A 24989-nucleotide genomic window follows, 5' to 3' on the forward strand; every position below is an offset into this window, starting at 1 on the left:
GAGGCATCCCGAGGATGCCCAGTCACGCTGAGGGTGTGGGACTGGCTGGCTGAGGGGTATGAACCTCAACTTCTCTAGTGGGGTCACAACCCAGGCCAGCAGCAGGCCATGGGCCAAAGGGGATGGGGACCACCCTCCTCCCTACACGCTGCCAGGGTGGCCGGGCCAAGCAGGCCCCCTCATCCCACTGTCACCCCCAGACCCCGTTTCCCTTCTGCCTTGGCACTCGTCAAGAGCTCAGCACCGAGCAGAGTCAGAGAGGAGCGGTGCTGGGAGCTGGGCTGCGCGGGAGTAAGAAGGGGACGTGAGGATAGAGCAGAACTGTTTTTATTGGAGGTGTCAAGAGCAGGAACAATAACAAACCTACAGGCTCCCCTCCTCAAGTGCCATCCTCCCCCTCACCCACCACCATCAGGGCAGTCAGCATCATGTGTGCGTGCTACAAGACAACGGCAAGGCTTATACTTTGCTTCAGCCAAGAGCCAGACAGAGCCCGCAGCATCCCGGGCAGCGCTGCCGCCACTGCCCCCTCCCCGGCGACTGCGAGCTCAGCTTGGCCCTGCCAGTGGCAGGGCAGGACATTCACCTTCCCCTCCGATGAGGGGCGAGCTTTGCATGAGAGGAGGCTTTGGTTAAGGGAAGGACAGGAGCACAGCTCCACAGAAGTGCCAGGGGACATGACCTGGGCTGCAGCTCCCAGTGGGACATCTCGGAGGACCCGGGGGAGAGAGCAAGCTGTGCAGCCTGAGCAGAGCTGCAGCGGCCACAGGCAAAAAAAAGACATCGATAAACCCAGAAGGGTTTCACTTCGCTGCTCCCTCTCTTCAACAGAAACCAAACTGAAAGGGAGAGGAGTCAGAAGACAAACCAGGAGGGGAGGTAAAGCAGGTCTGGAACGGCGTTTGGCTCTGGCTCACTTCCCAGCTCGCCGCTCCTCCTGGCGCTTGGTGAGGATGTATTTGAAGAACTCGTACACGGACCAGGCGATCGCCGTTGAGGGCATCTGATAAATGACTCTCGCCTGGACCCCTCTGAAGTAGGCGGTCACACCGCCCACTTGGTACACCGTCCTGAAGGCATTGGCCATGCCTGTGATGTGTCCACTGATGTTGGAGCTCAAGGCCAGGGACTCCTGGGTGTTGAGCAGTGTTTTACAAACGTCCAAAGGTGTAGTGGCAGCGGCAGCAACAGCCCCCGCGCAGGCTCCGGAGACCACATGGGAGCTTGGGTTGTATTGTCTGTGGGGGTTGAGCTGCTCTTGCAAGAACTCGTAGGTCATGAAGTGAATGGCTTGGAAGGGGATGTTCATGGTGAGCTGGGTGGTGTAGCTGCGGTAGAAAGCTCCGGCCCCTTCGTTGCGCCACACAGCCCGCACACAGTCCGTCACACGCTGGTAAGGCGAGTTGTACATCTGCATCCTCTGTTTAACCACTTGGGACAGACAGTGGCAGCCAGCAGCAGAGCCAGGACCCAGGCGCAGAGAGGAAGAGGAGAGAGAAAGGGTAAGTGCAAAGCCAGGCTTTCTCCAAGTGCCCAGAGTTTGGTCACACTGGCTTAAGAGCCAATGATGGACAACTCGGACCAGCAGTGCCCTGTGTGTCCTCAGGCAGGACCGCAGCCATTTAGATCTGCCAAGGCATCACCATCGCACAGACATCACCACCTGCAAGCCGTGCAGCTGCTGCAGCCCCAGGGAACATCCTGATACCCAGGCGCTTATGCTCCAGATCCACCCTTGCTCCCAAGTGACTGACATCTCCCCAACCACCACCGCAGAGCCACCAGGAGAACCCCCTCGGCATCTATTCTCTTAGTTTCCAGACAGATCTTGATCTGGATGAGCCTGTCCCTCCCCAGCTGCCCCCGCTGCAGCCCAGAATAACCACAGCACACTGCAGAGCCCACCAGCCAGGAACTGTTAGCAGCTACTGCCAAAACCCAGCTACTCTGGGGCAAGAACCAAACGCCAACCCACCCCTCTGACACCCAAGAGCAGGGCAGCCCAGAGCGCAGCCTGCTGCTGTCCTGCCTCCCCATATCTCACCGTGACCACAAGGAGCTAAAAACGACGCGATTACAAACTAGCATAGTCACGGTAAGAAGACAAGCTTCAGGGACGGAATGACAATGGTCTGGCCACACAGCTACCAGCTCCTCAGGGCCTGAGCCAGGCAGCGGGCAGGCAGGAGCCTTGCTGGGACCAGATCAGCTGGAGCCTGTGCTGTCATGAGCCTTCCAGTTTTAAAAGGAAAAAATAAATTCATGACTGGCCTTTCTTCGTTATTCCTCCTTCTCCCACCACATTCACAGATTTTAATTAAAAACTCCCTCTGACATTTTCATATGTATCAGGCTCAACAAAATCAGTATCTTCCAGACATTCCACAACACAAGATATCCCTTCTTCTGACTTCTCTAGCATGCTTTTGGTATCCTCATTCTTTCCATTTTCTTCTTGAACACAGGCCCAGAACCATACCGTATCTTCCCAAGATCTCACCACAGCAACACCCAATTTTCACACACTTGGAATGACTTGCACAGCATGGATGGTGTCTCTCTCGCCTTTTCCAGGTAACTGTCACCAACCAAACCCATGGGCGAAAGGCTGGCACCCTCCCAGCTCCTCTTAAGCCGGGGTTTGCTGTGCTCCCCAAAATTAATCTCTTCTACCTACCCCTTCCATAACAGGCAGCCACTGGGCTCCCTAACTGGAGCCACAGCCACTGACCCCCAAAGGATCCTTGGTCAGGCGAGCAATGGGAGCACCCTCCGTGCTGCAGAAGGGACCCGAGTGGCACAGGCAGCCCCCGATCCTCCCCTCCCCAGCAGGCCAGGACCATCGTTACCTTCGGCAGGGTTCATGGCTGCATCGTGGAGCAACGTTGCTACACACCCGGCTGCACCTGCAAAACAAGAACTGCCAGATATGAGGGGGGGAAGGTGAGGGACCCCGGGGCTCTACCACAGCCCCGAGTCCCCCATCGAGGCACAGGAGGAAGCCCCTGGAAAAGGCCGAGATCTGAATGCGGCCTCCATCTCCCCTCCAAGAGGTGGGCCGGTCCTCAGCAGTTCCCACCCAGAGAGAGCTCAAGAGAGGGAGAGGATTGCAACAGGCTGTCAAGTCCCACGGGCTCACTGGGACTCACGGGGGCCCAGCTCTCAGGGGACAGGCCAATGCCACCAGCTGGCAGGGGCCGAGAGGACAGCAAGCGTCCCCATGACCCGTGGAGGAGGAGAAACCTGGCAGCGCTTCGCTGCACGCCCGCCTAAGGTGGGACGTGCCCTGCTCTCCCCTCAGCCCCATGCTTTCCCCTCCGCAGCGGCTCCACGAGACGAAGAATGGGCACCATGGCAAGACTGGCTCCGAAACCACGCAGCACTCCTTGGGGCGAGCTCTGGCACCATCAACACAGGGGGCTGCAGCCGGTCCTGGCTCATCTGCAGGCAGCTCCCGTCCACCGGCATCCTTCCGAGCCGGGGCCACTAACCTGCTTCAAGCCAGATACCTGGGGGCAGCTCCGGCAGGCGCAGAACTGGTGCTCCCCCCTTCCCGGCACCACGCCGGCGTGGCACTGGGGCACCGCGCAGCTGGCCGGCGGCTGCAGAGAGCACAGGGCTTTAGGACATCCGTGGCAACCCAACCCCTGCAGCCGAGCGGGACCAGACCAGACCTCCCTACCGCCAAAAGCTCAGCCTCTCCCCACCCCGCTCCCCACCCCGGCGTAGTGGGTGGGTGGGTGGGTAGGCGGCCCCCGTGGCCCCCCGTGGGGGGCATGGGGAGCAGTACCGTTGGCCACATGGCTATTGCCCCCTGCGTGGATAATGTCGCTCAGCGTCTTTTTTAACTTTTCGTAGCAGGCGAAGTAGAGGGCGTGGGCCGGGCCGGCGCCGGTGGCGGTGATGTTCATGCCCCGCATGGGCCGCCAGACGCCCTCGGTGCGGGCAATGCGCCACAGGGCCTCCAGCACGTTCCGGTAGCGGGCGGCGGGCTCCGGCCGCAGGCTCTGCATCCGCGTCTGGAACACAAGGCCCGGGCGGGCGGCCCGTCACCCCCGCGGGGCCTGGCCGGGCGAATTCCCGCCTCCCTCCCCGGTAGGCCCCGGTTTGCCGCCCGCCTCCCCGCCCCGCCCTGCCCCGCCGCCGGTGCCGGCACCTTGACGCAGTCGACGGGGTACATCACGCAGTGCTCCATGACGCCCGCCACGGCGCCCGCCAGCATGTGCGTGGAGACGGCGGCGCCCTGCGGCAACGCCTCGTAGTCGGGGGCGGGCGAGGACCGCGGCTCGGGGCCCCGCGCCGCCTCGGGCCCCCCCGGGCCGGCCCCGGGACCTGGCCCCGCCTCCGCCCCCGCACCGCCCCGCCGCGTTCGGCCCGCGCCGCCGCCGCCGCCGCCCATCAGCAGCAGCAGGACGCGGCCCGACTCCGCGCCGCCCCGCGCACCGGGGCCCGCGCCCGCCCCCGCGCCCGCCCCCAGCTCCATGGCGCCGCCGCCGCCGCCGCCGCCGCCGCCGCCCGGGCCCCGCGCCGTCCCGCCCCGCCCCGGCTCGCGCCCCGCCCCGTCCCACCGCACTCATTGGCCGCCCCCGCCCGCCACCCGCCCCCGCCGCGCGCCTACTGGCTCGGCCCGCCGCCCGCCAATCCCCGCGCCCCGCGCTCATTGGCCGCCGCCGCCGGCCGGCCGCTCCCTCCGGAGCGCTCGGGAGCGCTGCCCGTTGGCAGCCGGGACTCCCCGCCCTGCCGCTCCGCACCGCTCATTGGCTGCCTCAACTTCGCGCCCCGCCCAGCCGCGCAGCCCATTGGACGGCGAGCCCGCGACCTTTGGCTCGCCCGCCGCTCCTCTCGGCGGGGCCAGGGAGCCACCATTGGTCGCCTCGCCCGCCACTCCGGCACCGGGCGCGTGTTGTTTATTTGGTCGCCGCGGGTTGGCTGGGCGCGGGCGGCAGGGAGGCCGCGATAGGGCGCGTGGGGGGAAGTTTCTGCGTGACGTCTCCCGGCGAAGGTCGGGCGCGGGAGCAAGGGCGAAGCCGGACACCGCTTCCGGCCGCCTGGGGGCGCCGCTCCGTCGGGATTGGCCTCCGGGCCGAGGGGGCGTGGCTCCGCCGGGATGGGGCGGGGGCCGATAGGGTTCCGCGGCCGAGGGGGGCGGGGCGCCGCCCGGCGGGGCTCGGCTACGGGGGCCCCTATTGGCCGCGCCGGGGCCTCCTGGTGACGTGGCCGCCGGTGCCGGCTGCGGGTGCCGGCCGCGGGGCGATGCGCGGGCAGGCGGCGGCGGGCGCACATGGCCAGGTGAGCGGGGTTGGGCTGGGGGGCCGGGGCCGTGCCGTGCCATGGTCGGTGCTGAGCTGTGGCCTCTGCCCGCAGAATTGGCGCTCTCTGCCTGTCGCGGCGCCCGGCGGGACCCGGACCCTGCCCGTGCCCGCGGCAGCGCCCGGCGGTGCTGGGGCTGGCCCTCGCCGTGGGGTTGCTGCTGCTGCTGCTGCTGGTGGCTACCGTTCCTCGCCGCTGGGCCGCGCCGTCCCGCTCCACCCGGCGCGGCGAGAGGTGAGCGGGGCCGGGGGGCTGCTGGGGGCCCGGGGCTTGCCGCTGCCCGCCGGTGCTGAGGTGCCCTGTGCCCTCCCCCCCTCCCCGCCCTGCTCGGGGCCCCAGGTACCTGGCGCGGGCGGAGGAGCTGACGGCCACCGACACCGAGGATTCGGCCCTGAATTACGGAGTGGTCATCGACTGTGGGAGCAGCGGGTCCCGGGTCTTTGTCTACTTCTGGCCCCCGCACAACGGGAACCCCCACGACCTGCTGGACATTAAGCAGATGAGGGACCGGAGCAGCCACCCCGTCGTCAAGAAAATTAAGCCAGGTTGGTGTCACCCCTCTCCGCTCCCAGCCCCGAGGCCCCCCCCCAGGGCACACAGGACGGGTACGGCTGGCTCACGGCCTCCCACCCCGGGTCAGGCATCTCCGTGGCAGCGGCAGCCCCCGAGCAAGCGACGCCCTACCTGCGCCCTCTGCTTCAGTTTGCGGCAGCCCACGTCCCGGCTCAGAAGCACAAGGAAACTCCACTTTATATCCTGTGCACCGCAGGTATGCGGCTGCTGCCCGAGAGGTGAGTTCTGTTGGTCCTTGTTGGAGGGAGCTAAGGACCCGCTGGGATCCCTCAGCCATGAGGAGGGGGAAGACAGCTACCTCATCTTGGACCTAATGGGAGAATTAGGAATCCTGTGGTGGGGGTGGGGGAACATGGACTTGAGAAGGGAAAGGGTGTGTTTTGGGGGCGAGTGGCAAGAGCTGCAGAAGGAAGTTTTTGAGGGAACCAAGAAGGGACGCTTTTCACTGAAGTCTCAGATGGATAGACCTAGTTTCTCATCTCCAAAGCGCGTTGGGTGCAGCAGGAGGGCTCGTGGGGCTGGATATGGGGTGTATTGCAGTGGGATTCCTGCTGTCTCTTGCTCTTTCACAAGCTTCACGCTGGTGAAGGTCCCTTAGCAATCCGTCCTTCTCCTGCACCTTTGCAGACAGCAAGCTGCAATCCTGGAGGACTTGGTGAGAAACGTGCCCCTGGAGTTTGATTTCCTCTTCTCTAAATCACATGCAGAAGTGATCTCAGGGAAACAGGAAGGTAGGAGCTGCCACAAAACACTGCTTCGTTCCCTTTCGTATATTGCCGTAACGGCCCTTTCTGTCTCGTGCAGGTGTCTATGCTTGGATCGGCATCAACTTTGTCCTGGGCCGGTTTGATCATGAGGACGGTGAGTCTGGCTGCTTGTAGTGCAGCTGGGAGGGTCTGAGCAGAGCCCTGCTGGAGCTAAGAGCAAGCTCTGGAGCAGGCAGAGTCTGCCCCTCTGGCCAGGCAATGCTTCACCCCAGCCATGCATGTGAAACTCTCCTGGACCTGGGACCTGGAGGGGCACCTGCCCCGGTAACAGGAACAAGTCCCTGTGCAAGGGGGATGCCTGCAGAATTTTGGGAGAAGAATGAGGGAGAGAGTGTTTGTAGTAGTGTTCCTGTAGTGGTTTCCAGTGATGGATCCTTTGGGGGAACCCACAAAGCCAGGGGGCAGCCAGCCCTGAGTACTAGGACCTGCTGCCTTGCAATGATCCTTGGGGGGCTGCTTGCGGGGGTGGAGAAGCCCCACAAGGCTGCTGTGGGGGTAACAGTGGAAGGGAGGAGATGCCACCCCAGACCCTGCCCCTTGCTGACACGCTGCTGTGGGTTGCAGAGGAGGACGCGGTGGTCACTGTAGCGCTGGGGGACCAGGGAGAGTCCCTGGTTCGGAAACGAACAGTTGGGATCCTGGACATGGGGGGTGCCTCTCTGCAGATCGCCTACGAAGTGCCCGACTCCGGAGCCTTTTCCTCTCCGCAGCAGGTGTGTATCTGGCCGGCTGACCCTGAGAGCAGCTGCTGCCTTCAGTGGCTCGCTGCTGATCACAGACCTCTCTGCGTCCCCAGGAGGAGGCTGCTAAGAGCTTGCTGGCAGAATTCAACCTGGGCTGCGACGTGCAGCACACTGGCCACGTGTACCGTGTCTATGTCAACACCTTCCTGGGCTTCGGGGGCAATTTTGCCCGGCAGCGCTACGAGGAACTTGTGCTGAACCATACCTATGTGCACAACCGGTATTGCTGCCTTGCCTAGCAGTGCCCCTGCTTGGGGTATTGTGAAACGGGGTGCTGATTCCTTCATTCTGACGTCTCTTCGTTGGATATGACCCAAGAGCTGCCTGTGGTGATAAGAGATCCCACAGCCACGCTGGCAGCAGCTGTGTGGCAGCAGCAGATGCCTGGGCTGGCACAGGGTTCATGGGCACTGCCCTTTGCTGAGCCCTGCAGGCATTATCAGTGCCACAGCTCCCTGCCTTCCTCCTCTTTCCCTCACAGCAGGCTCTGGGGAGGCCCCTCTGGTGACTTTTGTTTCTCCTGCTCTGACTTTCCCTCCTTCTCCAGCACCGGTTCACTCTGCACATCTTTCCGTTGCATCCCCACCTCGAGCTCTCTGTCTCCTGTCTCCCCTTCCCAGAGTGCTACGTGAAGCTGTTGCCAGAGGTGGAGAGGCTTGGTGCCCAGGTACTCCTGTGCCAGGAGCAAACCTTGCCTCGAGGTCCCTGGGGGCTGTGCAGGGGTGCAGATCCCTGTGAGCTGGCTGGGATGGGCTGTGCCTTGTTGCACCCCGCAGGTGCCTGGGATGTGGGACAGTGCTAGACCAGGCTTTTTGGGGGGTGGTATAAGGCCTCCTCACGCAGTTGCCTTTCCTTCCTGGTCTGTTTTCCAGCCTCCATGGCCAGCAAACAGGGCTGAGCCCCGAGACGCCCTTCCTGGACCCCTGCCTGCCCGTGGGGCTGGAGGACACGGTGGCGAGGGGTGGCCAAAGCCTGTACGTGCGGGGGCGAGGGGACTGGCCGGCCTGTGCAGAGCTGCTGCAGCCCCTCCTGGCCAGCCCCAACAGCAGCCAGGCCTCCCTGGTGGGGGCCTACAAAGCACCCATCGACTTCAGCAACAGCGAGTTTTATGGCTTCTCCGAGTTCTTCTACTGCACTGAGGATGTGCTGCGCCTAGGGGGCCGCTACAGTGCCCCCACCTTCACCTCCGCTGCCCAGGTGGGTGCTGTTTCAGTCTGGGGGCTGGGGAGCTGCTATTCCTGGGGCTGGGAGGGAATGGAGGCCGTTTCTCTGCTCTGAGCCCTGACTTCCCTGTCCCCCAGGAGTACTGCAGGCAGCGATGGGAGGTGCTGACCCAGCGCTTCCGTGGTGGCCTCTACTCGGCGCATGCTGACCAGCACCGGCTGAAGTAAGCGGCTTTGCTGGGGAGGTGCCGTGGCCGCACCTCCTGTGGGGGCTTTCGCTAGGGTAAGGGACAGTGGTGCAGGTGGCAGCGTCTGGCTGATGCTCCCGCGTGCCGTGCCCGCAGGTATCAGTGCTTCAAATCGGCCTGGATGTACCAAGTCCTTCACCAGGGCTTCCGTTTTCCCCTGGACTACCCCAGCCTGCGCACGGCCCAGCTGGTGTACGACCGGGAGGTGCAGTGGACGCTGGGAGCCATCCTCTACAAGACGCGGTTTCTGCCACTCAGGTACCATTGGCTTGCTGATGGCATCACTCAGGGGAAGGGTGGTTGGGTAGAAGCAGAAGTTACTGCACCGGGTGAGGGCTCTGCCACCCCAAGCAAGGGGAGTGGCAGTACGGACCCTGGTAGTGCCCCATGATATCTCACAGCCCGTCCTGACTCTCCTCTCACCAGGGATCTCCGTCAGGAGAGCATCCGGCAAGCACACACCTCCTGGCTGCGCCTCTCTTTTGTCTACAACCACTATATCTTCTTCGCCTGCATCCTGGTTGTAGTGTTGGCCATAGTCCTCTACCTCTTGCGGCTGCGCCACATCCACCACCGGCAGCTGCGCTTGGCCCAGCTCACCCTGCTCTGGTTGGACAAAGTGGTGGTGCAGCCGGGCCAGGGAAACGGGCCCTGACACTGGTGGTACCCACTGTCCACTCATATCATCAGAACCAGGACTGGCTGACAGCCTGGACTCCAAGGGCTTGGACTCTTTTTTAAAGACCATCTCAACTCTGCACTCCATCATCTGATCAGAACCAGAGCCTGGGGGCTGAGGGAGCTACAGACACCAGAGCTTTCCTCTGCCTCGCCCCAGTCCTAATCTTTGCATTCCTTGGCCTCTGACCTTTGCCTTGCTAGGCGGTGTAGAGCAAAGTCCTCTGCTGCCATCAGGCTCAAGGCTGGAGCCCTGGCAAGGCCCTCAGATAAGCACTATCACCAAGGGGGCCGCCCCAGGGCTGTGAACCTGAAGCACTGGGCCACCCCCCGACTCAGTCACCCGTTTGCAGAGCAGGCTGGTGAGGTGCTGTAGCTCATCAGCGGGGGTGGCCTTTCCTCACTCCCTTACAAGCCCAGGGGCTGGAGAACAGCAGTCACCAGCGAAATTACTGCAGGAACCAGGTGAGCCATGAGTTCCACCAAGCTGCTCTGCCCAGCCCGGCCCCTCTTGGAGCATTAAGAGGTGTCCTGCTCTTTGCCATGTCTTCCCCTCCTTGGACAATCCTCCTCTGGTCCTAGCCAACATCCCAAGCTCAGCCCGGAGGGCTCAAGGCTTGGTTCCTAAGGCACTAAAGTGGGCTGCCTTTCCTTTTGTACATTCCCTCCTGGGCACGTTTGTCCCGTGGTGTCCCACACAGTAATCAGGCACTAGCACCAGGACCTGTAGTTCTCTCCCCCGTGAGCGGTGAGCGCAGGCTGGGCCTGCCCAGGGGGCAACCGCGTCACTGGGGCCCAGCTCTGCCCCAAGGCAGCTTGGGGCTCTGGCTGTGTGCACAGGCACAAGCCTTCCCCTGCCCTGGAGCCCATGATGACCCAATGAAGTTTGTCACTTTACTTGAACTCAGCTGTTCCCATTCCTGTAGCAATAAACAAACCCCTTGAGCCATCCAGCACTGGTCTTGTTTTCTAGCAAGAACCTCCCCAGCAGCAACAGCTCCTGGCTGGCAGCATGACCAGGGGCCAGCGCCTGTCTGCACAGCATTGCTTTGTGCCACCATGGTGGGTTGAGGGACTTGTTTTTGCCAGCAGCTGATCTCTGTGACTCCAGCAGAATGAGAGATGAGCTCAACTCCTGAGCTGGTAACAAGGGAAGCTCTGATCCAAACGGAACCGTTGTGATCCTTGGAGACAGCATCTTTTGCTGCCCTCCTCCTAAGACAAGGAAGTTGAGTCAGCACACTCAGTCCCTGGAATATGTTGCTCCCTGCTTTTTACATTATTGCCAAGGAAAGGGGCCACCAAGCTTCTCCAGCTGCTGCAGAGCCATGGGGATGGCCCCAGCACAGCTGCCTACCACAGGAGAGGCTGGGGCAGGTTCCCCATTCTCCCTCTAGCACAGCCTACTTGTGACCCTGGTCCCACAGGATGAGTGCATAGGTGGTATCAAGGATAAAATTTGCCATAGAGTGTGCTGTCAACCTCCTGCTCAACAGCTGAAGATCCCAGCCTTGTTCTCATGGTGCAAGAGCAGGCTTAGGGGGAAGGGAAGAAGTCTGAATAAAGTCAAGACTGTTCTTCAGCCTCAAAGCAGCACATGACTCTGCCTCCAGCATCACTTATTAGAAAAAGGATTTATTTCCACAACACAAATTTAACAAACACAGACAAATAAATAAATACAGACAAATTATCTGATAAATAAGGGGAAACCTAAAACACAATGCCCTACTCAGTTCTTCTCAGAACCTGGACAGAGGTTGGGGCGGTGGCGGTACCTAGACACTATTCCAGCACCCTCACTGCTGAGGTGGAAGGAGATGCAGCACCCCTTAATCCCCTCTAGCAGGCTGCCAAGCATCAGAACCCCCTGCCCTGCACCCCAGCACCTATCTCATCACACCCAGGGCGTCCTCCAGGATCAGCCCTCCCTCCTCAAATCCATGGCCAGAATCTGTCTTAGCAATGACCACCATCACCCCAGGGGACTGACCATACAACAGAAGATGCTATGGGCTCCTGCCTTTCCAGGCAGAGGGGCAGCCAGTGCCTGAAATGACCAGGGATACGGTAACTAGGTGGGCAGCTTGGGCTGGGAGCAGGGGTTCCACTTGGCGGGGCTAGGACTGAGCGCACTGGAGGGAGCAGGGTGAGCACTGCAGGGACAGGATCCGCTGGCACTACACACAGATCTCTCCCAGGACAGTGCTCAATGTCAGTGACTGCAGCACTCTGCCAGCTGAGAGGATCGCTCCCTGGTAGCATGGCTGCTCCCAGGGCTGGGCTTACTGGGCCCTCATCCCAGGCAGGGGTGATACCTGCCATGCTCGGGGGCCCAGCCATCCTTGGTCTAGGTCGCAGTGCTCAGGGTGTGCTAGGGCAGCAGGTCCAGCCTCTGTCCCAGCACCTCTGGGGGGCTGCCTGGTATGGGAAAGTAGAGGCTGGAACAGCAGCAAGAGCTGGGGGAAGGAGAAAGGAGAAATTAGCACCAAACTGCACCCACAAGGGAGCCCCCACAAACCTGGAGAACCACAGACTCAAAGGGAAGTGCTCGGTTTGCTCAGCGCAGAGCCAGCAGTCCTGTGCTGAGACCAGCTCACCACAGCCACCATGCACAAAAGCCAAAGCGTCTCCCACCCGGCAAGGACCAGACTGCAGCTCCTTCCCCGGCCAAACACAGGCAGGCAAATAGAGACACCTCTGCCCCCCCCAGCTCTCTGCTCACTCACGGTGACGACTGTGGGGGGGGGTCTCTGTTCAGGTCCTGGCTCCTGGGGACAGCTCACTCCCAGAGGAAGCGCACGTACCAGATGGTCTCGTTCTTCAGCTGCGGCCCGAACAAGGGGTTGGCCTGGGCCAGGATGGCGATGAGCCAGCTGCAAAGGGACCCAACCTGCTGTCAGCCCTGAGTCAGGGACCAGGATCCCGGGATGCTGCTGCCTCAAGGGGCTGGGCAGGAGGACTGCTGCCCCGGGAGGGAGGAGGCAGGCCGCAGCCCGGGGGCTGTCCCGTTCATCCAGGGGCAGGAGGCTGGGCAGCAGCTCCCGGGCCCCGTGAAGCCACACCGGAGGATGGGGGTGGGGCGGCAGCGGGGCCTGGTTCGCGGTACTCACAAGAGGTAGCAGCACACGGCGGTGGTGACCAGCATCGTGATGATCACCCTGCGGAGACACCGGCGTTAGGTCGGTGAGGCCCGGTCCCGGATCCACCCCCCCGCCCCCGGTAACCGCCACTCACCCGCGGTTCGGCCCCTTGGGCACGAACCAGGGGGCGGCGATGCCCACGAGGCCCCAGAAGGCGGAGAAGAGGACAAGCGGCAGCGCGAAGCTGTGCGCCGTCATGGCCGCTCCGCTCCGCACCGACAGCCCGACAGCCGCCGCACCGGATGCCGCTCAGCCCACTGCCGCGCGCGGCGGCCAATCGGCGGGCGGAGCGCGGCGCGAAGGCGCCACCGCCGCCTCCCATTGGCGGAGACGCGAAGGCGGGCGTACGCCGGGCCGACGCCAGGGGGCGCCAAAGGGAGCCCGGCCACCCTCCCGTCGCCGCGGCGGCGCGGCCCGGCACTCTACCGCCCGCAGCCGCCGGGGGTCCCCACGTCCTTCCTCACCTCGCTCCGGAAAGGAGGCGCCCAGCCAGACACCAGCCGCTCCGTAAAAACTCCTTTATGTTATCAAGTTCGCACTCACACCCGCCGCCGCTTTCCTCCCTGCGCACAGCCCGGCTGGGCGCCCGTTCCCCCCCCGTGCACCCGGGGTCTTTCGGCGTGTCTCTGCCGCCTCCGGCCCCAGCGGTGCGGCTCCCCCGAGAGGGCTCTCTCTCCGACCGGTTACTTGGGGACCCGCCGGAGCTCGCTCATGAGCCAGAGTGCCATGCTGAGCAGCGCCAGGGAGCCTGACTGGTGCGTGGCGGCCAGCGGCGTGGGGACGTAGAGCAGCAGAGTGCCAATGCCCAGGCCCACCTGCCAAGGAGGGAGAAGGGGTAAGAGCAGCTGTGGATGCAGCGCTGATACACATCCCCAGCACACAGGATGATGTAAAGGCCCATGGCCACAGCCAGACTTCCCACCCTCAAATTCAGACTGTGCACGCAATATGGTGAGGCCCCAGGTCTAGGCAGCTCCATCTCTCAGCTCCAGGCTCTTGGGACCAGCACAGATTGGAGCTGGGGACAGCTCTGTCTTGTGAACGTGCTACAGAGGACATGAGGGAGGAAAAAAAAAATAGAAGGGAAAAAAAGAGACAGTACCTGCATGCAAGCTACAGCCAGTAAGGAAGTCACTGCCATCCTGGTCCTGCGAGGGAGTGGGATCTTCCGCGAGAAGAGGTACAGTGCTGTGACAGCTGTGACTGAGGCAATTCCCTACAGAAGGGAAGAGAAACAAGCACCTTTCCAATAAAAGTTCAAAGGAAATAGGTGCAGAGGCCTTCGGCTGTGCCTTCCACGCAGTAAAAGAAATTCTGTGAGCAGTATTTAACTGTAGAAACATGTTAATGGCCATGGCTAAATCCTGGAGCTCCCATGCCTGAGGGGTTAACAACCCTGGAATTTAAACTTACGGAGAGTTACGTTTTTCTCCAAATTAATGCTTTACTTTCCAACAGCTTTTCCTCTTTCTTCAAGTCATTAGGGATTATTTCTGCGCTCTCCCCATCTGTCACCTTGCCAGCTACAGGTGGAAGCTGTCATCTGGAAAGCTGATTAATTTTCACTGTTCAGCTGTAGCTCACCAGCATAATCTTGCCATGCAGGTCAGCCCAGCTGATTTCTCTTCTAAGTCACTTCATCTTTTGTTTCAGTCTTAGTGATGGCTTAGTCCACAGCAGTGCCGGCAGTGGTATTTACTATCTGGATTGCTCTAACTAGCTGAGGTGTTTTCACAGGGCACTACTGGTGTAAAGCATGTTCAGAAATGCTGGAGAAAGTATTCAATATCGGGATTTCCAAGTTTTATTTCACACAACTTTCCCAGACATTTCAATAGGGAGGGCTACCCTGCTCTGTAGCATGTGTTATGGAAAAGGAGACACAAAGAAACAAGGTCTGCAACTCGTGCAAGAGGAAGACATCCTTAAGGAAGGAGACCACATTGAAAATAAATGAGTGCCAAACTTCCTCTTTCTGCAGAAGCAAATTGGTAACACGCTCCCAGGACCTTCAGACACCCTGGATATCATTCAAGCTGACAGGACCACGGCCCAAAGAGGACAGCAGCTTGGCTGCAGGAGGCAGCTGAGAAGCAGCGCAGACATAGCAGGAAGACAGCACTTACCAAGATCCTGTGATCAAACTGTACAGTTGTAGGATTCTCAAAGATATTTCTCAGCATGGGGGAGAAGGCAAAGAGATCATCTGGGATCCAGCGCTCCCCCATTTTGGGGAAGGAATTGTACACAAGGCCAGCATCCAGCCCTGCCACAAAGGCACCTGCAATTCCAGAGCAGAAAATGAGACTACCAGAGGAGGCAAAGGTGGCACTCCAGGTCGCACAGCTCTGACTCAAGAGCTCAGCCTGATTGTGAATTTCTTTTAGAAACTTATACAGAGATCACACAGCAACAGGCAGGCTAGAAGGTGCATCTCCACCTGCTCAGGAAAGACTGGTAAGGGAGGTTCTTGACTGTAAGCTCCCTGACAGCAGTAAAGTTTTCCCAGAGAACATGATGGGGTTGCTCTCAGTCCCCACCAGACCAGGAAAAAAAAAACAGGGCATAGAGGAATGAGCTGCAGATGGGACAGCAGAGAGAAATAGTCTTACCTGAAAGAGCAGTAAGAAAAATGAGAGCTGTGGTGCCATGAGCATACTGTCTCAAGCGAAGGAGCTGATGGGTTTCAGGTAACTGTAAAATACAAACAAAAAAATTGAAATATTCACGGCAAAGTACCTCCAGTGCTGTTTGAAGCAGGTAAGGAAAGCCCTCTCTCCATATAGAGGCCAAGTGGTTGGCCTGTATTTTACAGGAGGAATCTAGAGACCATCACTCAACACAGTCACACCTCAGTGGTTCCTCAAAAACACAACTAATCAATTCTAACCTGTACAGACACTGAAGTGGCCACTGGACGGTTACTGGCACAAACCACTTAGTCCAGCCCGGCACACCCCTGTCTGAGCTTGCACAAACTCTGAGACTAATCGCTTTTGAGCAGAACAGCACAAGTCAAAGGAAACGTCCCATAATCAAGAAGTTTACAGAAAGAGTATTTTGTAATGTAGTATTAGATCAGTCAGGAACAGAGACTAGAACGGAAGCACCGTCACCCTTCACACCCTTTCCTCGCCCTTCACATCACACCCTCAACCCTGTGAATTGACACTATCCTGCGCTTTTGACTCCTGACACACCACTCCGTACCTTGTGTTGCGGAAGCAGCACAGACAGCCCTGTCCACAGGCTAGCAGAGTACAGAACCAGTGCAGAGCCGAGATGTGCTGCAAGACGGTACTGACTGACCCGAGGAATGTCATAAGAGTCCGGCTTCTCTTCCAACCCGCTCTTCACCATGTACCATCCCAGCAGTCCCTGACAAAACAGGTGAGTAGTTAGAGCCGGACAGGGCAGTGGCAACTGCTAAGACTCAAAAAACATTATGGGCAAAGCGACTTGTCTCCTCCACCTTCAACCAGCTACCAGCACTGACACTACCCAAGTTTCCACAAATCCCACTCTCTCAACTATGCTCAATCAGATGTTCACAGGAGGTGCTGCCGCTAATCCCTGCGGCTACAGAGCTCGCTCACCTGGAAGCAGACCAGCCCGCAGAGTGCCAGGATGCAGCCCTTCATGGGGCGGCTGAGCCAGCCCTTTCGCCAGAAGTAGGCAGCGGGCAGAATGTAGGCCAAACCCACAACGCGGCCCCACATACGGTGCGAATATTCCATGTACCAAATGAACTTGAACTCTGTCAGCGTCATGTCATGATTCAGACTGTTAAAGACAGTTAAAACAAAACACTGTTTCATGTGATGCAGCAGTCCTGTGCTGTACTTTGTGCAACAAGGGATCAAATTGCTCAGAGAAAGGAAGCGATGGCGAAGGAGCCACCATCAGAAAGGCTGTGTGTGCCTTCCTAGTGATGTTAGAAAACACTTCCCTTCTTAAGAGGGTTCCTTGAGTGGCTCAGTTGCAGGAGGGATGCTCCCAGCCCACCCTCCCTCCACTTCAGCATGCTCACATTTTAAACTCTGGGAACTGCTGGTACTTCTGAAACTCGGCTTCCCACTCCTGCTGCGTCCTCGGGGGTTTCATCTCTTTCACCAAGTGCCAGTCAACCATAGAAAGGCCCGATTCTGTCAGCCTGGGAGCGGGGACACAAGCAGGCACAGTTCTCTCCCTGGCAGTATGCAAAGCTACCAAACCCAAACGAGAGCTGTTGGCTGCACCAGACAACCCTTAAACTGACAGTTGGGAACGGGGTGGAAACCAGGGAGCCTGTGAGTGATCAAACAGAGCTAGAATCACCAAAAACGCGTGAGATAAAGTTATCCCCAGCTGGCATCAACGCACTGCGGGCAGCGTCTCTCTGGCACTCCCCGCCCTGCCCCCCCTGCAGCCAGGAAGGGGGAAAGACACGAGGGGAGCTCCCACAGGCGCAGTCGGGGTGGGCCCTGGCGTGGGGCCGCGAGGTCGGGGGACCGGCGGGACGCGCGGCGGGGACCGCTGCTTCCGTCCAGCCTCTAGCCCCTTCCGCAGCCCCGGGGCGGGACACGCGGCGCTCACCTGGTGACGCCGCCCAGCACCACGGCACCGGCCACGGCACCGCTACATGCCAGGAGCCACCGCCCCACGGCGGGCGGGGCCGCGGCGGGCGAGAGCGCCTGTCGTAGGAGCCGCCGCTGCGGAGGGAGACCGGCGGGGCCCGGCGCGGCGGGGACGAGCCCGGGTCCGGGTCCCGGTCCAGGTCTCGGTGCCAGCCCCCATCGGCCCCCGGCAGCGCCCCCGCCGCGAGCGAGCAGCCGGAGCCCGCCGCCGCGCGCTGCCCGCAGCATCCCGCGTGACCCCGGAAGCGGCGCGCGCGCCGCCGGAAGCCTGGCGAGCCCTTCCGGACACACACCTGGGCGTCACCATGACAATCCCCGGCACGTGACCGAGAGGCAGCAGCGACCCCCGCGCGCCGCCAGCGCAGGTGAGGGCGCGTGTGAGGCGGGGGCGGGGCCCGGGCGGGGGCGGGGGCGGGGCTGCGGCGGCGGGGAGGGCGGGGCTTCCGCCGCTGCGCGCGGGCGAGGCGTGCCGCCTTCCACCGCCCCCCCCTACCACCCCGCCTCGCGCGTCCGCCCTCGCGCCCGCGGGCGGCGCGGGCCCGGGCCGCGAGGGGGCGCGGCCGGAAGCGGGCGCGAAGGGGGCGGGGACTGCGGCGGAAGTGGGGCGGGGGCGGGGCAGGTGGCGGTGGCGGCGGCGGCGGCGCGGAGCAGGGCAGGGCGGCCGCCATGGGGCGGGACGGGCTGACGGTGCCGTTCTCCCCCAGGCATGGACGATGGCTTCCTCATGGAGGTGTGCGTGGACTCAGTGGAGTCCGCCGTGAACGCGGAGCGCGGAGGTAAGGCCCGGGGGAGGGGGGCGGCAGCGCGGCGGGGCCCGGCGGGGCCGGTTCTGACGTGCCTCCCCACAGGTGCCGGCCGGATCGAGCTGTGCGCGGGCCTCGTGGAAGGAGGGACCACCCCGAGCATGGGTGAGCCTCGCCCGCCCCCGCCCCGCGGCGGCCCGGGTCCTCCCCCGCCTCCGGGGCCGCCCCCCTGCGCCCGGGTGGCTCAGCGGGCCCGGCGCACCCTCCTGAGCTCCTTCTTTCCCTCTCCCCTCTCCCTTCGTCCTCCTCCCGACAGCCTGGCGCCCCCGCATGCCCCGTGCACCCCTCCCCCGGTGGTTGGAGCTGCCGCAGCGCGGAGCTGAGCTGCCCCTCTCCCTCCCGCCCCCCCAGGACTCCTGCAGGTGGTGAAGCAGTGCGTGCGGGTCCCCGTGTTCGTGATGATCCGGCCCCGCGGCGGCGATTTCCTCTACTCGGACCGGGAGGTGGAGGTGATGAAAGCTGATATCCGCCTTGCCAAGCTGCACGGGGCTGACGGGCTGGTGTTCGGGGCCCTCACCGAGGATGGGCGCATCGATACAGAGCTCTGCACAGCGCTGCTGGGTAAGGGTGTCTCCAGTCAGAAACGTGGTGCTGAGCTCTGTGCAATACCTGGGCTGGGGCCGGGAGTTCAGAGCTGCGTGGTCCGATGCTGTAGGAGGAACGGCGCAGGGTGCTTTGGTCTGCATGTCTTGCCTGTGGCCTTGCCATCTCTCTCTGCCTTCTCTAGTTTCATGTGTTGTCATACCTGTGAGGTGTCAAATAAGTAAAAAGCTCTGCAAACCAAGGACCATTATCCTAAGCAGTTCACACAGAGTTTGAGGCCACCTGGGACATAATAGTAGGGTCTAAGAAGGAGAGAGGTTGCTTTGGGGCCATCAGAATATTAAATTGTTGAATTCTTTCCCTTCTTCGTTTTTTTTTTTTTTTTTTTTTTTTTTTCCTTTGTTCTTTTCCTTACATCCCTGCCACAGGTGTCTAGGATACATCTCTCCGGGCCTTTGGCCTTGTGGGTAGCTGGCAACTCATCTTCATTTTTTCATCTAACATACCCAGTGAGAAAAGACAGTGAGAGAGAGGTAGAAACACACCAAAGGCCACTGAAGCTGCAGTGGGAAATTGTTAGTCCAGACCTGTAACATGCAGAGAGAAAGATAATTTGTTTCCATATCTTCTCTGTGAGCTACAGCCAAAGCTAAAGAGGTCTGAGCCTTTCCCTGGAGATGTGGTGCTGAGATTCTCATATGAAGGTGAAGGTGCTGTAGGGAGTGCAGCAGAAGAAAGGGGTCTTGCCAGGATTTGCCTCCACTAGAGCAATGAGGTGTTCTGCTGGAACTAGTGTTTCCAAGGCAGGAGGCAGTTGAATTTCTTTTCATAATAAATGGTGAAGTTTTGCAGTGGTCTGAGAGCAGAAACTGTAGGTAGTAAAAGAAATAACAAAATTCAGCTCTCCTGCATTCAAAGAGCACTGGTCCTGTCCCTTCCCCAGGTAGATGATACAACTTCCCTACTTCCTTTCTGCAGAGAAAGACATCTCTGGTGGGAATGAGGGTACTGCATGATCCAGACGAGATGAGGGATTTTGGTGTTACTCATAAAAACAAAGGTTTGCAGCTTCCTCAAAGGGCAGAACTCTTTCCTGGCAAAGAGCCTGGCCAAGGCGCAGGAGCTGTGTTGTTCCCAGCAAGTACTGGGACTCTTTTGAGCTCCCCAGGAAGGGTCCAAGAAGCCTTTGCCCCCTTTTATCTCACGGGCTGTATGGTTCTAGCTCAAGGCACTCTCTGTACCAGCCCTGACTAACCATGTGTTTTCTTGTTGCAGCGGTGTGCCGTCCCCTGCCAGTCACATTTCACCGAGGTGAGTTGCGGGGGACTGTGGCCCTTGCAGGGACCAGCCTCTGCACTGCTGCCAGGGGAAGTTGGGGCTGGGAGGGAGCTGAGCTTAATGAACTTTGGTTGCTCTTTGGAGAGAGGTAAAGCTCTGCAGGCTGTGGCTGTGCTGTTCTCCCAGGAGGGGATGCAGGTGTGAGGGCTGTGTCGCTGCCCTGTGTGGAGTGGAGGTGTCTGAGGAGCTGAGCATGGTGGCCCTGCCACTGCTGTGAGGGGACATTATAGTCAGGAGCTGTGGCTCCCTGGGGGGGTGACCAGTTGTGAGAAGGACCCTTTCTATCATAATTTCCTGGGCTCCTGAGCTGGCTGGGGAACAGGGCTTGAGCATGATGAGCTGTGATTTCTGAGTGGCTGCATTGGTCTCGCAGCCTTCGACATGGTGCATGACCCCCTGGTGGCACTGGAGACCCTGATTTCTCTGGGGTTTGAGCGGGTGTTGACAAGCGGCTGTGACAGCTCAGCGCTGGAAGGATTGTCCTTAATTAAGAGGCTTGCAGAACAGGTAAGTGTTCCCTGTGCTCCCCTGGGTTACCGTGGCTGCTTCCTGGGCATTGCCTGGGGGCAGTTCTTTTATGGTAGGCGGCCTCCTTTCTGTAAGAGAACTGTCAAGGAGCACTTGCCCACCCTTTCCGGCTTGGCCTTAATCTCTTTTCCCAAGTCTACGCAGGCTGGACCCCAGAGTCACCCACAGCAGAGCCTGGTTGGGTTGCTCTTGCTCGCAGACTGGGAGGAGAGCAGTGGGAGTTGGTTTCAACAGCTGATGCAATTAGCCCATGCAAACAGCAAAGTGAGGTCCGTGATGGGCATCTCACAGTTCCTGTTAGGAAAATGCAGCAGATGTACCTGAGAGGTAGCCAGATGGGCTAGAGAGGTAGAAGGGAATGGTGAGAAGTTGTCTTAGCTGTAGCTGAGAATTATTTTCCATTTTTCCTTGTAAAACATGAATACTACAAAAAAGATGGGTGAGAGCGCGCAAATCATAAGCCATGGTGACACCTGTGAGCTTACGGAAGGCGCTGCATGTAAGGTTTCTTTGCTGCCCCACAAATGCATGTGCAGGTGTAGTGCTGAGCAATATCACTAACATGTTACTCTACTTTCAGGCGAAGGGCAGAATTGTGGTGGTGCCAGGTAATTTTTTTTGTTATCTATAACAGGTCCTGTAGTCCCTAGCCCCTGCTTCCTAGCCTCTTGTCCTGGAATGCACACTCTGATCTGGCTTTTGGGCCAGGTTCCCAGGAGGAGATGCTCCTGCCCTGGTGTGAGTAAAGGCCACACAACCAGCTGGGGGATGGCAGAGCCCTGCAGATGCTGCTCACTGGAGGATTTGGGGACGGCTCTAGATCTGTGGGAGAACAGGAGCCAAGGCTTCTCCCATTTCTTTTCACATGCCTTGGTCTCTGTTCCAGGGGATGTCTTTTCAGCGTAGATGGTGCTTGTCCCTTAGGGGGGTAGGTCCCGGGGTGATGTCAGGTCTGGGACAGTGCCATCTGCGCTGGATGTGACATCGGGATTCTTTCCACCAGGAGGTGGCATCACAGAGCGCAACCTGCAGAGGATTCTGGAAGGCTCCACTGCTTCTGAGTTTCACTGCTCTGCTCGCTCAGCTCGGGACTCAGGGATGAAGTTCAGGTAAGTGATTATTTATTTTTATTTCTTAGCAAAGCTGTACAAGGGAAAACCTGGATTAATGTGAACACAAGTTTGTAGAACAAGCATAAATCTCAAGCAGCTTCTTGGGTGCTAATTGTGCTCTTGTGGTTGGGATCACAGTGCCCGGCTCTGTATTCTGCAGTGTATGAATCCAGCAGTGCTCATCATCTGGACATGAGCTCCATGCAGAACCGGATCCTTGGGGCATTTCTTCTGCTACTGCTGCCCTAGGGCTTGTGAGTGCGCTTGTGTGGCGCTTGGGAAGGCAGGTTTTGGTGTAGTTGCTTTAGACCTTTGACCACAAGCATGTAGGATTTGGGAGGCCAGTGGGGTGTGCCTCTGAGGAATGGGTGAGGAATGGCTTACATTTGTCCACAGGTCTGCAATGGCTTTCTGTTGACGCTCTTGTTTCTTGCCTTTGGTTTATTTTTTTCTTTCTGTTACTGTCTCATCTTTGGTTTGGGTGGCACCAGCAGGTTCTCTGTCCACTGCTGAGACTAGGGGAAATAGTGGGTTTTTCTTAGTGTGTTTTACTCATCTGCAGATAGTAACCAGTGGTTTTCCTGACAGAAATCCGAATGTTGCCATGGGAGCGTCTTTCTCTGCCCCTGAATACTCCATAAAGGTGGCAGATGTGGCCAAAGTGAGGACCCTGAACGCAATCGCAAAGAACATTCTGTAGCGGATGGCACCGTGCTGGGACAAGAGCGCTGAGGCTCCCGGGTCTTCACTGCCACATGGACAGATGGGTACTGCTTCCGTCCTCAGGCTGCAGAGGATGTCAACTAGGTGATGAAGCCTGACATCTCTTCCCTCGGCTTCCCCTGAATGACCAGTCCCTGGCTTGGAAGCTTATGTTGGCTGTTTTAAATAAAAGGACTCATTCCCAGATGTTGCAGCAACAAGCTGTTTGGCAGTATTTGGGAGGAAAGGAGCTGAGCAAGTAGAGGGACTGAATTGTGTAGCACTGCATGTGATTGTCAAATAAACACTGCAGCTGCCTCCCTCTTGCTGTGCTTTTTTAAAAATGTATTTATATTTTACAGGTAAGACTGTGATCTGTGTTGCATAGCCTGAATTAATCAGGCCCCTGCTGCACCAGAGGAGAATGCAATCACATCCAGAGTACCAGGGAGGGAAAAGTCATAGCCACAGCTGGGAAACAAGGCCTGCTGTGGTCAGCTGGTAGAATAGGTAGGGATTAGCAATGCAGCAGCTGCTAGGTAGAGAGAAGCACATTGATATGTAGAGGTGATGAACACGTTAACTTCTAAAGGGAAGGAGCTTCAAACTACCTGGCTGATTAGGTGAGGTGGTTGTGAGGCATCCTGGGCTGTGAGCCACGAGTATTTGAGGTGGGGTGGGCCTATGATGAGATTCCTTGGGAGGACAAGGTGCTTTTTCTAAGCGAGTTTCCAGGTCCTTTTCCTAATGCGAAGCACAGACTGCTTGTTCTCCAGACAGTGCATGGGGAAATGTGCCTGTTGGGTTATTGCTGTCTGGCCAGAATTGAAGCCTTAGACTCATTCCAGTTACTCTGCAAAATACCCAGCGAAAGATCTGAACAGTGTTGGAGTAGTCTGTTAAAAGATTAGAGACCTGGAGATAAAGCACTATTATTCTTGCAGCCTCCTCTTCTCTAAAAGATCCACAAAGCTGAAGAGAATCTCCCTGACAGCAGAGATAACGGACCTTCTTAGGAAGCAAAAAACAGGGTTCAGATTTGTCGGCCCATCTTGGCAATAGCATACAGCCCGTGAGGATGTACAGCAAAATGTAGTATTTGACAAGGTGGCAGCACCTTCTGTCACCTTAAACAGAATCAGGTCATTGAAAACCTATAACCAAGACTAACTGCATATCTTCAGCTCAAAGAGTACATTCACCTTTTCACGTGGATCCATCAGAGGCATCTGTGTCTCCCAAAACACACCTCGGGAATGTACCTGGTAGTTTTCAACATAGGAGGTGGGAAGGGAATGGCTGCGTAGTGCTGGTGTCAGAGCCTGCCTCGGCACCGACAGCTGGGCAGGCAGTAGGAAGGATCCAAACTCAGAAGAAAAAGAAATTATTAAATTTGTGGTTATAGTCAACATAGTTCAGAATACTCAATTTAAGAGTTCAGGGCTTATGTTGTGAGATTTCATGAGTCATGGTGATGATTAAGATAGCAGTAGCTGGATTAACATTAATATTCTGCTGACACAGCCACCCCGCCATATCATAAACAGAGTTTGGTTCTTTCATTTCACGTAAAGCTTAAAAAAAAAAAGGGAAGAAAAAAAGGGGGTTTGAACTCAGATGGGTTTATGGCATAACAAAGCAGAGAAACAAACACTTCAGAAGCCGAGTTGAACAGTGAGGGCTGGACTGATTTGTAGATTGCCTTGTAGAAGCCTCTGTCCTGGACCAGATCTTGTGTGTGAGACAGGCATGAAGCAATACCTAATTTTGAAAACTTAAGTTATAAGATGGTGGACAACAGGTGGTTAAAGGCAGGGGAGCACATGGAAACTGTGGTATTGTTGGCCGAAGAGGTCCTACACTTCGGTTAACTTGGTCCCAGTGAATATTTTCTGGGTATTGTAGTGAAGGATTAGGGAAGGAGCTGAGGGACAGTGAGGTGTCTTTGTGGGTGTTTAGGAGGAACATGTCCCAGGTACGAGGGTAGAGAAAGTGGGGGTGTGCTTGCTTTGAACATTAAAAATAGCTGGCATCCTGTGCTGAGCAAAGCACTTCAACTCTCAGTGAGAGACCGAAGACGGGGTGAGGATGGGCTGTGACATGCACTGAAAACGAAGACAAGCGATGGGACAGAGCATTGAATAGGAAGGCATCACAAGCAAGTGGTGTCCTTGGCAGCAGCGCTCCAGGTGGGTACGAGCAAGGACAGAGGACACCTGTGCCAGCGAGCAGAGAGGAGAATCACGTCAACAGTCTGAGTGGAGACGGGCTGAGGGAGTGGCTGCTCCATTCACGAATTTCCTATCTGTTGCATCAGGTTGCTGCTCTCATCAGCAGTGTATTGGTTCTGGCCCGGAGGACCTAGCACTAGTAGCTTTATTTACAAAAACAAGTGGATTTAATCAGACAAGCCAATAATAATTAACCAATGAGTTGGACGTTGAACCTTTCTCTGGTATTAATGGTAAGGGGGTTGTTCCTGAGCAATTACTCATTGTGTCACCCTTGACTTCTGAGTTATCTAATTCCATGAGCAATGAGACAAGAGAATCTTTGCATTCACCCTGCCATCCCCCTTTACCTATTGCTCCCCAAAAGCATGCATGATAAAGCAAATTCAGTTCCAGCCTTACAATGGCACCATCCCCACCTGCCCCCACAGCTCTACCTTTCTAAGCAGCAGGGTGATGACTTAGTGGCAGTCACCCTCCTCAGGAATGAT

General features: G+C 58.3%; 5 protein-coding genes across 7 annotated transcripts; 2 read left to right on the forward strand and 3 right to left on the reverse strand.

Moving 5' to 3' along the window:
• Positions 1–311: 311 nt before the first annotated feature.
• Positions 312–4492, reverse strand: SLC25A28 (solute carrier family 25 member 28). The gene is made up of 4 exons (XM_042791298.1): positions 4157–4492; positions 3791–4019; positions 2850–2906; positions 312–1431 (listed from the first exon to the last, which is right to left on the reverse strand). The coding sequence occupies exons 1-4, from the start codon at positions 4481–4483 to the stop codon at positions 914–916; spliced, it is 1131 nt and encodes a 376-aa protein (XP_042647232.1). The 5' UTR covers positions 4484–4492; the 3' UTR covers positions 312–913.
• Positions 4493–5149: 657 nt separating this feature from the next.
• Positions 5150–10435, forward strand: ENTPD7 (ectonucleoside triphosphate diphosphohydrolase 7). Its single transcript, XM_042785573.1, has 12 exons — positions 5150–5289; positions 5365–5544; positions 5650–5855; positions 5951–6101; positions 6511–6614; positions 6688–6744; positions 7215–7363; positions 7447–7613; positions 8266–8590; positions 8695–8780; positions 8901–9062; positions 9231–10435. Exons 1-12 carry the CDS (start codon positions 5282–5284, stop codon positions 9457–9459), a joined length of 1824 nt encoding a protein of 607 aa, XP_042641507.1. The 5' UTR covers positions 5150–5281; the 3' UTR covers positions 9460–10435.
• Positions 10436–11099: 664 nt separating this feature from the next.
• ATP6V0E2 (ATPase H+ transporting V0 subunit e2) lies at positions 11100–13070 on the reverse strand. Its single transcript, XM_032994342.2, has 4 exons — positions 12720–13070; positions 12596–12643; positions 12212–12358; positions 11100–11941 (listed from the first exon to the last, which is right to left on the reverse strand). Exons 1-3 carry the CDS (start codon positions 12821–12823, stop codon positions 12265–12267), a joined length of 246 nt encoding a protein of 81 aa, XP_032850233.2. The 5' UTR covers positions 12824–13070; the 3' UTR covers positions 11100–11941; positions 12212–12264.
• Positions 13071–13129: 59 nt separating this feature from the next.
• Positions 13130–17641, reverse strand: LOC104355577 (cytochrome c oxidase assembly protein COX15 homolog). 2 transcript variants are annotated; one of them, XM_042785707.1, is made up of 8 exons: positions 17535–17641; positions 16656–16778; positions 16222–16408; positions 15836–16003; positions 15238–15319; positions 14752–14906; positions 13728–13841; positions 13130–13440 (listed from the first exon to the last, which is right to left on the reverse strand). In XM_042785707.1, the coding sequence occupies exons 1-8, from the start codon at positions 17546–17548 to the stop codon at positions 13309–13311; spliced, it is 975 nt and encodes a 324-aa protein (XP_042641641.1). In that variant the 5' UTR covers positions 17549–17641; the 3' UTR covers positions 13130–13308. The 2 variants fall into 2 exon arrangements, with proteins under 2 accessions (XP_042641641.1, XP_042641595.1); XM_042785661.1 differs by lacking the exon at positions 17535–17641 and adding an exon at positions 17201–17506.
• CUTC (cutC copper transporter) lies at positions 17521–22593 on the forward strand. Of its 2 annotated transcripts, XM_032994312.2 has the most exons (9): positions 17521–17606; positions 17946–18017; positions 18090–18149; positions 18396–18605; positions 19863–19898; positions 20299–20432; positions 21034–21061; positions 21457–21562; positions 22154–22593. In XM_032994312.2, the coding sequence occupies exons 2-9, from the start codon at positions 17948–17950 to the stop codon at positions 22263–22265; spliced, it is 756 nt and encodes a 251-aa protein (XP_032850203.2). In that variant the 5' UTR covers positions 17521–17606; positions 17946–17947; the 3' UTR covers positions 22266–22593. The 2 variants fall into 2 exon arrangements, with proteins under 2 accessions (XP_032850203.2, XP_042641717.1); XM_042785783.1 differs by lacking the exon at positions 18090–18149.
• Positions 22594–24989: the final 2396 nt, after the last annotated feature.

This window comes from Tyto alba, unplaced genomic scaffold, assembly GCF_018691265.1.
Source record: "Tyto alba isolate M040663 unplaced genomic scaffold, T.alba_DEE_v4.0 Super-Scaffold_1, whole genome shotgun sequence".
NCBI classification, from domain to species: domain Eukaryota; kingdom Metazoa; phylum Chordata; class Aves; order Strigiformes; family Tytonidae; genus Tyto; species Tyto alba.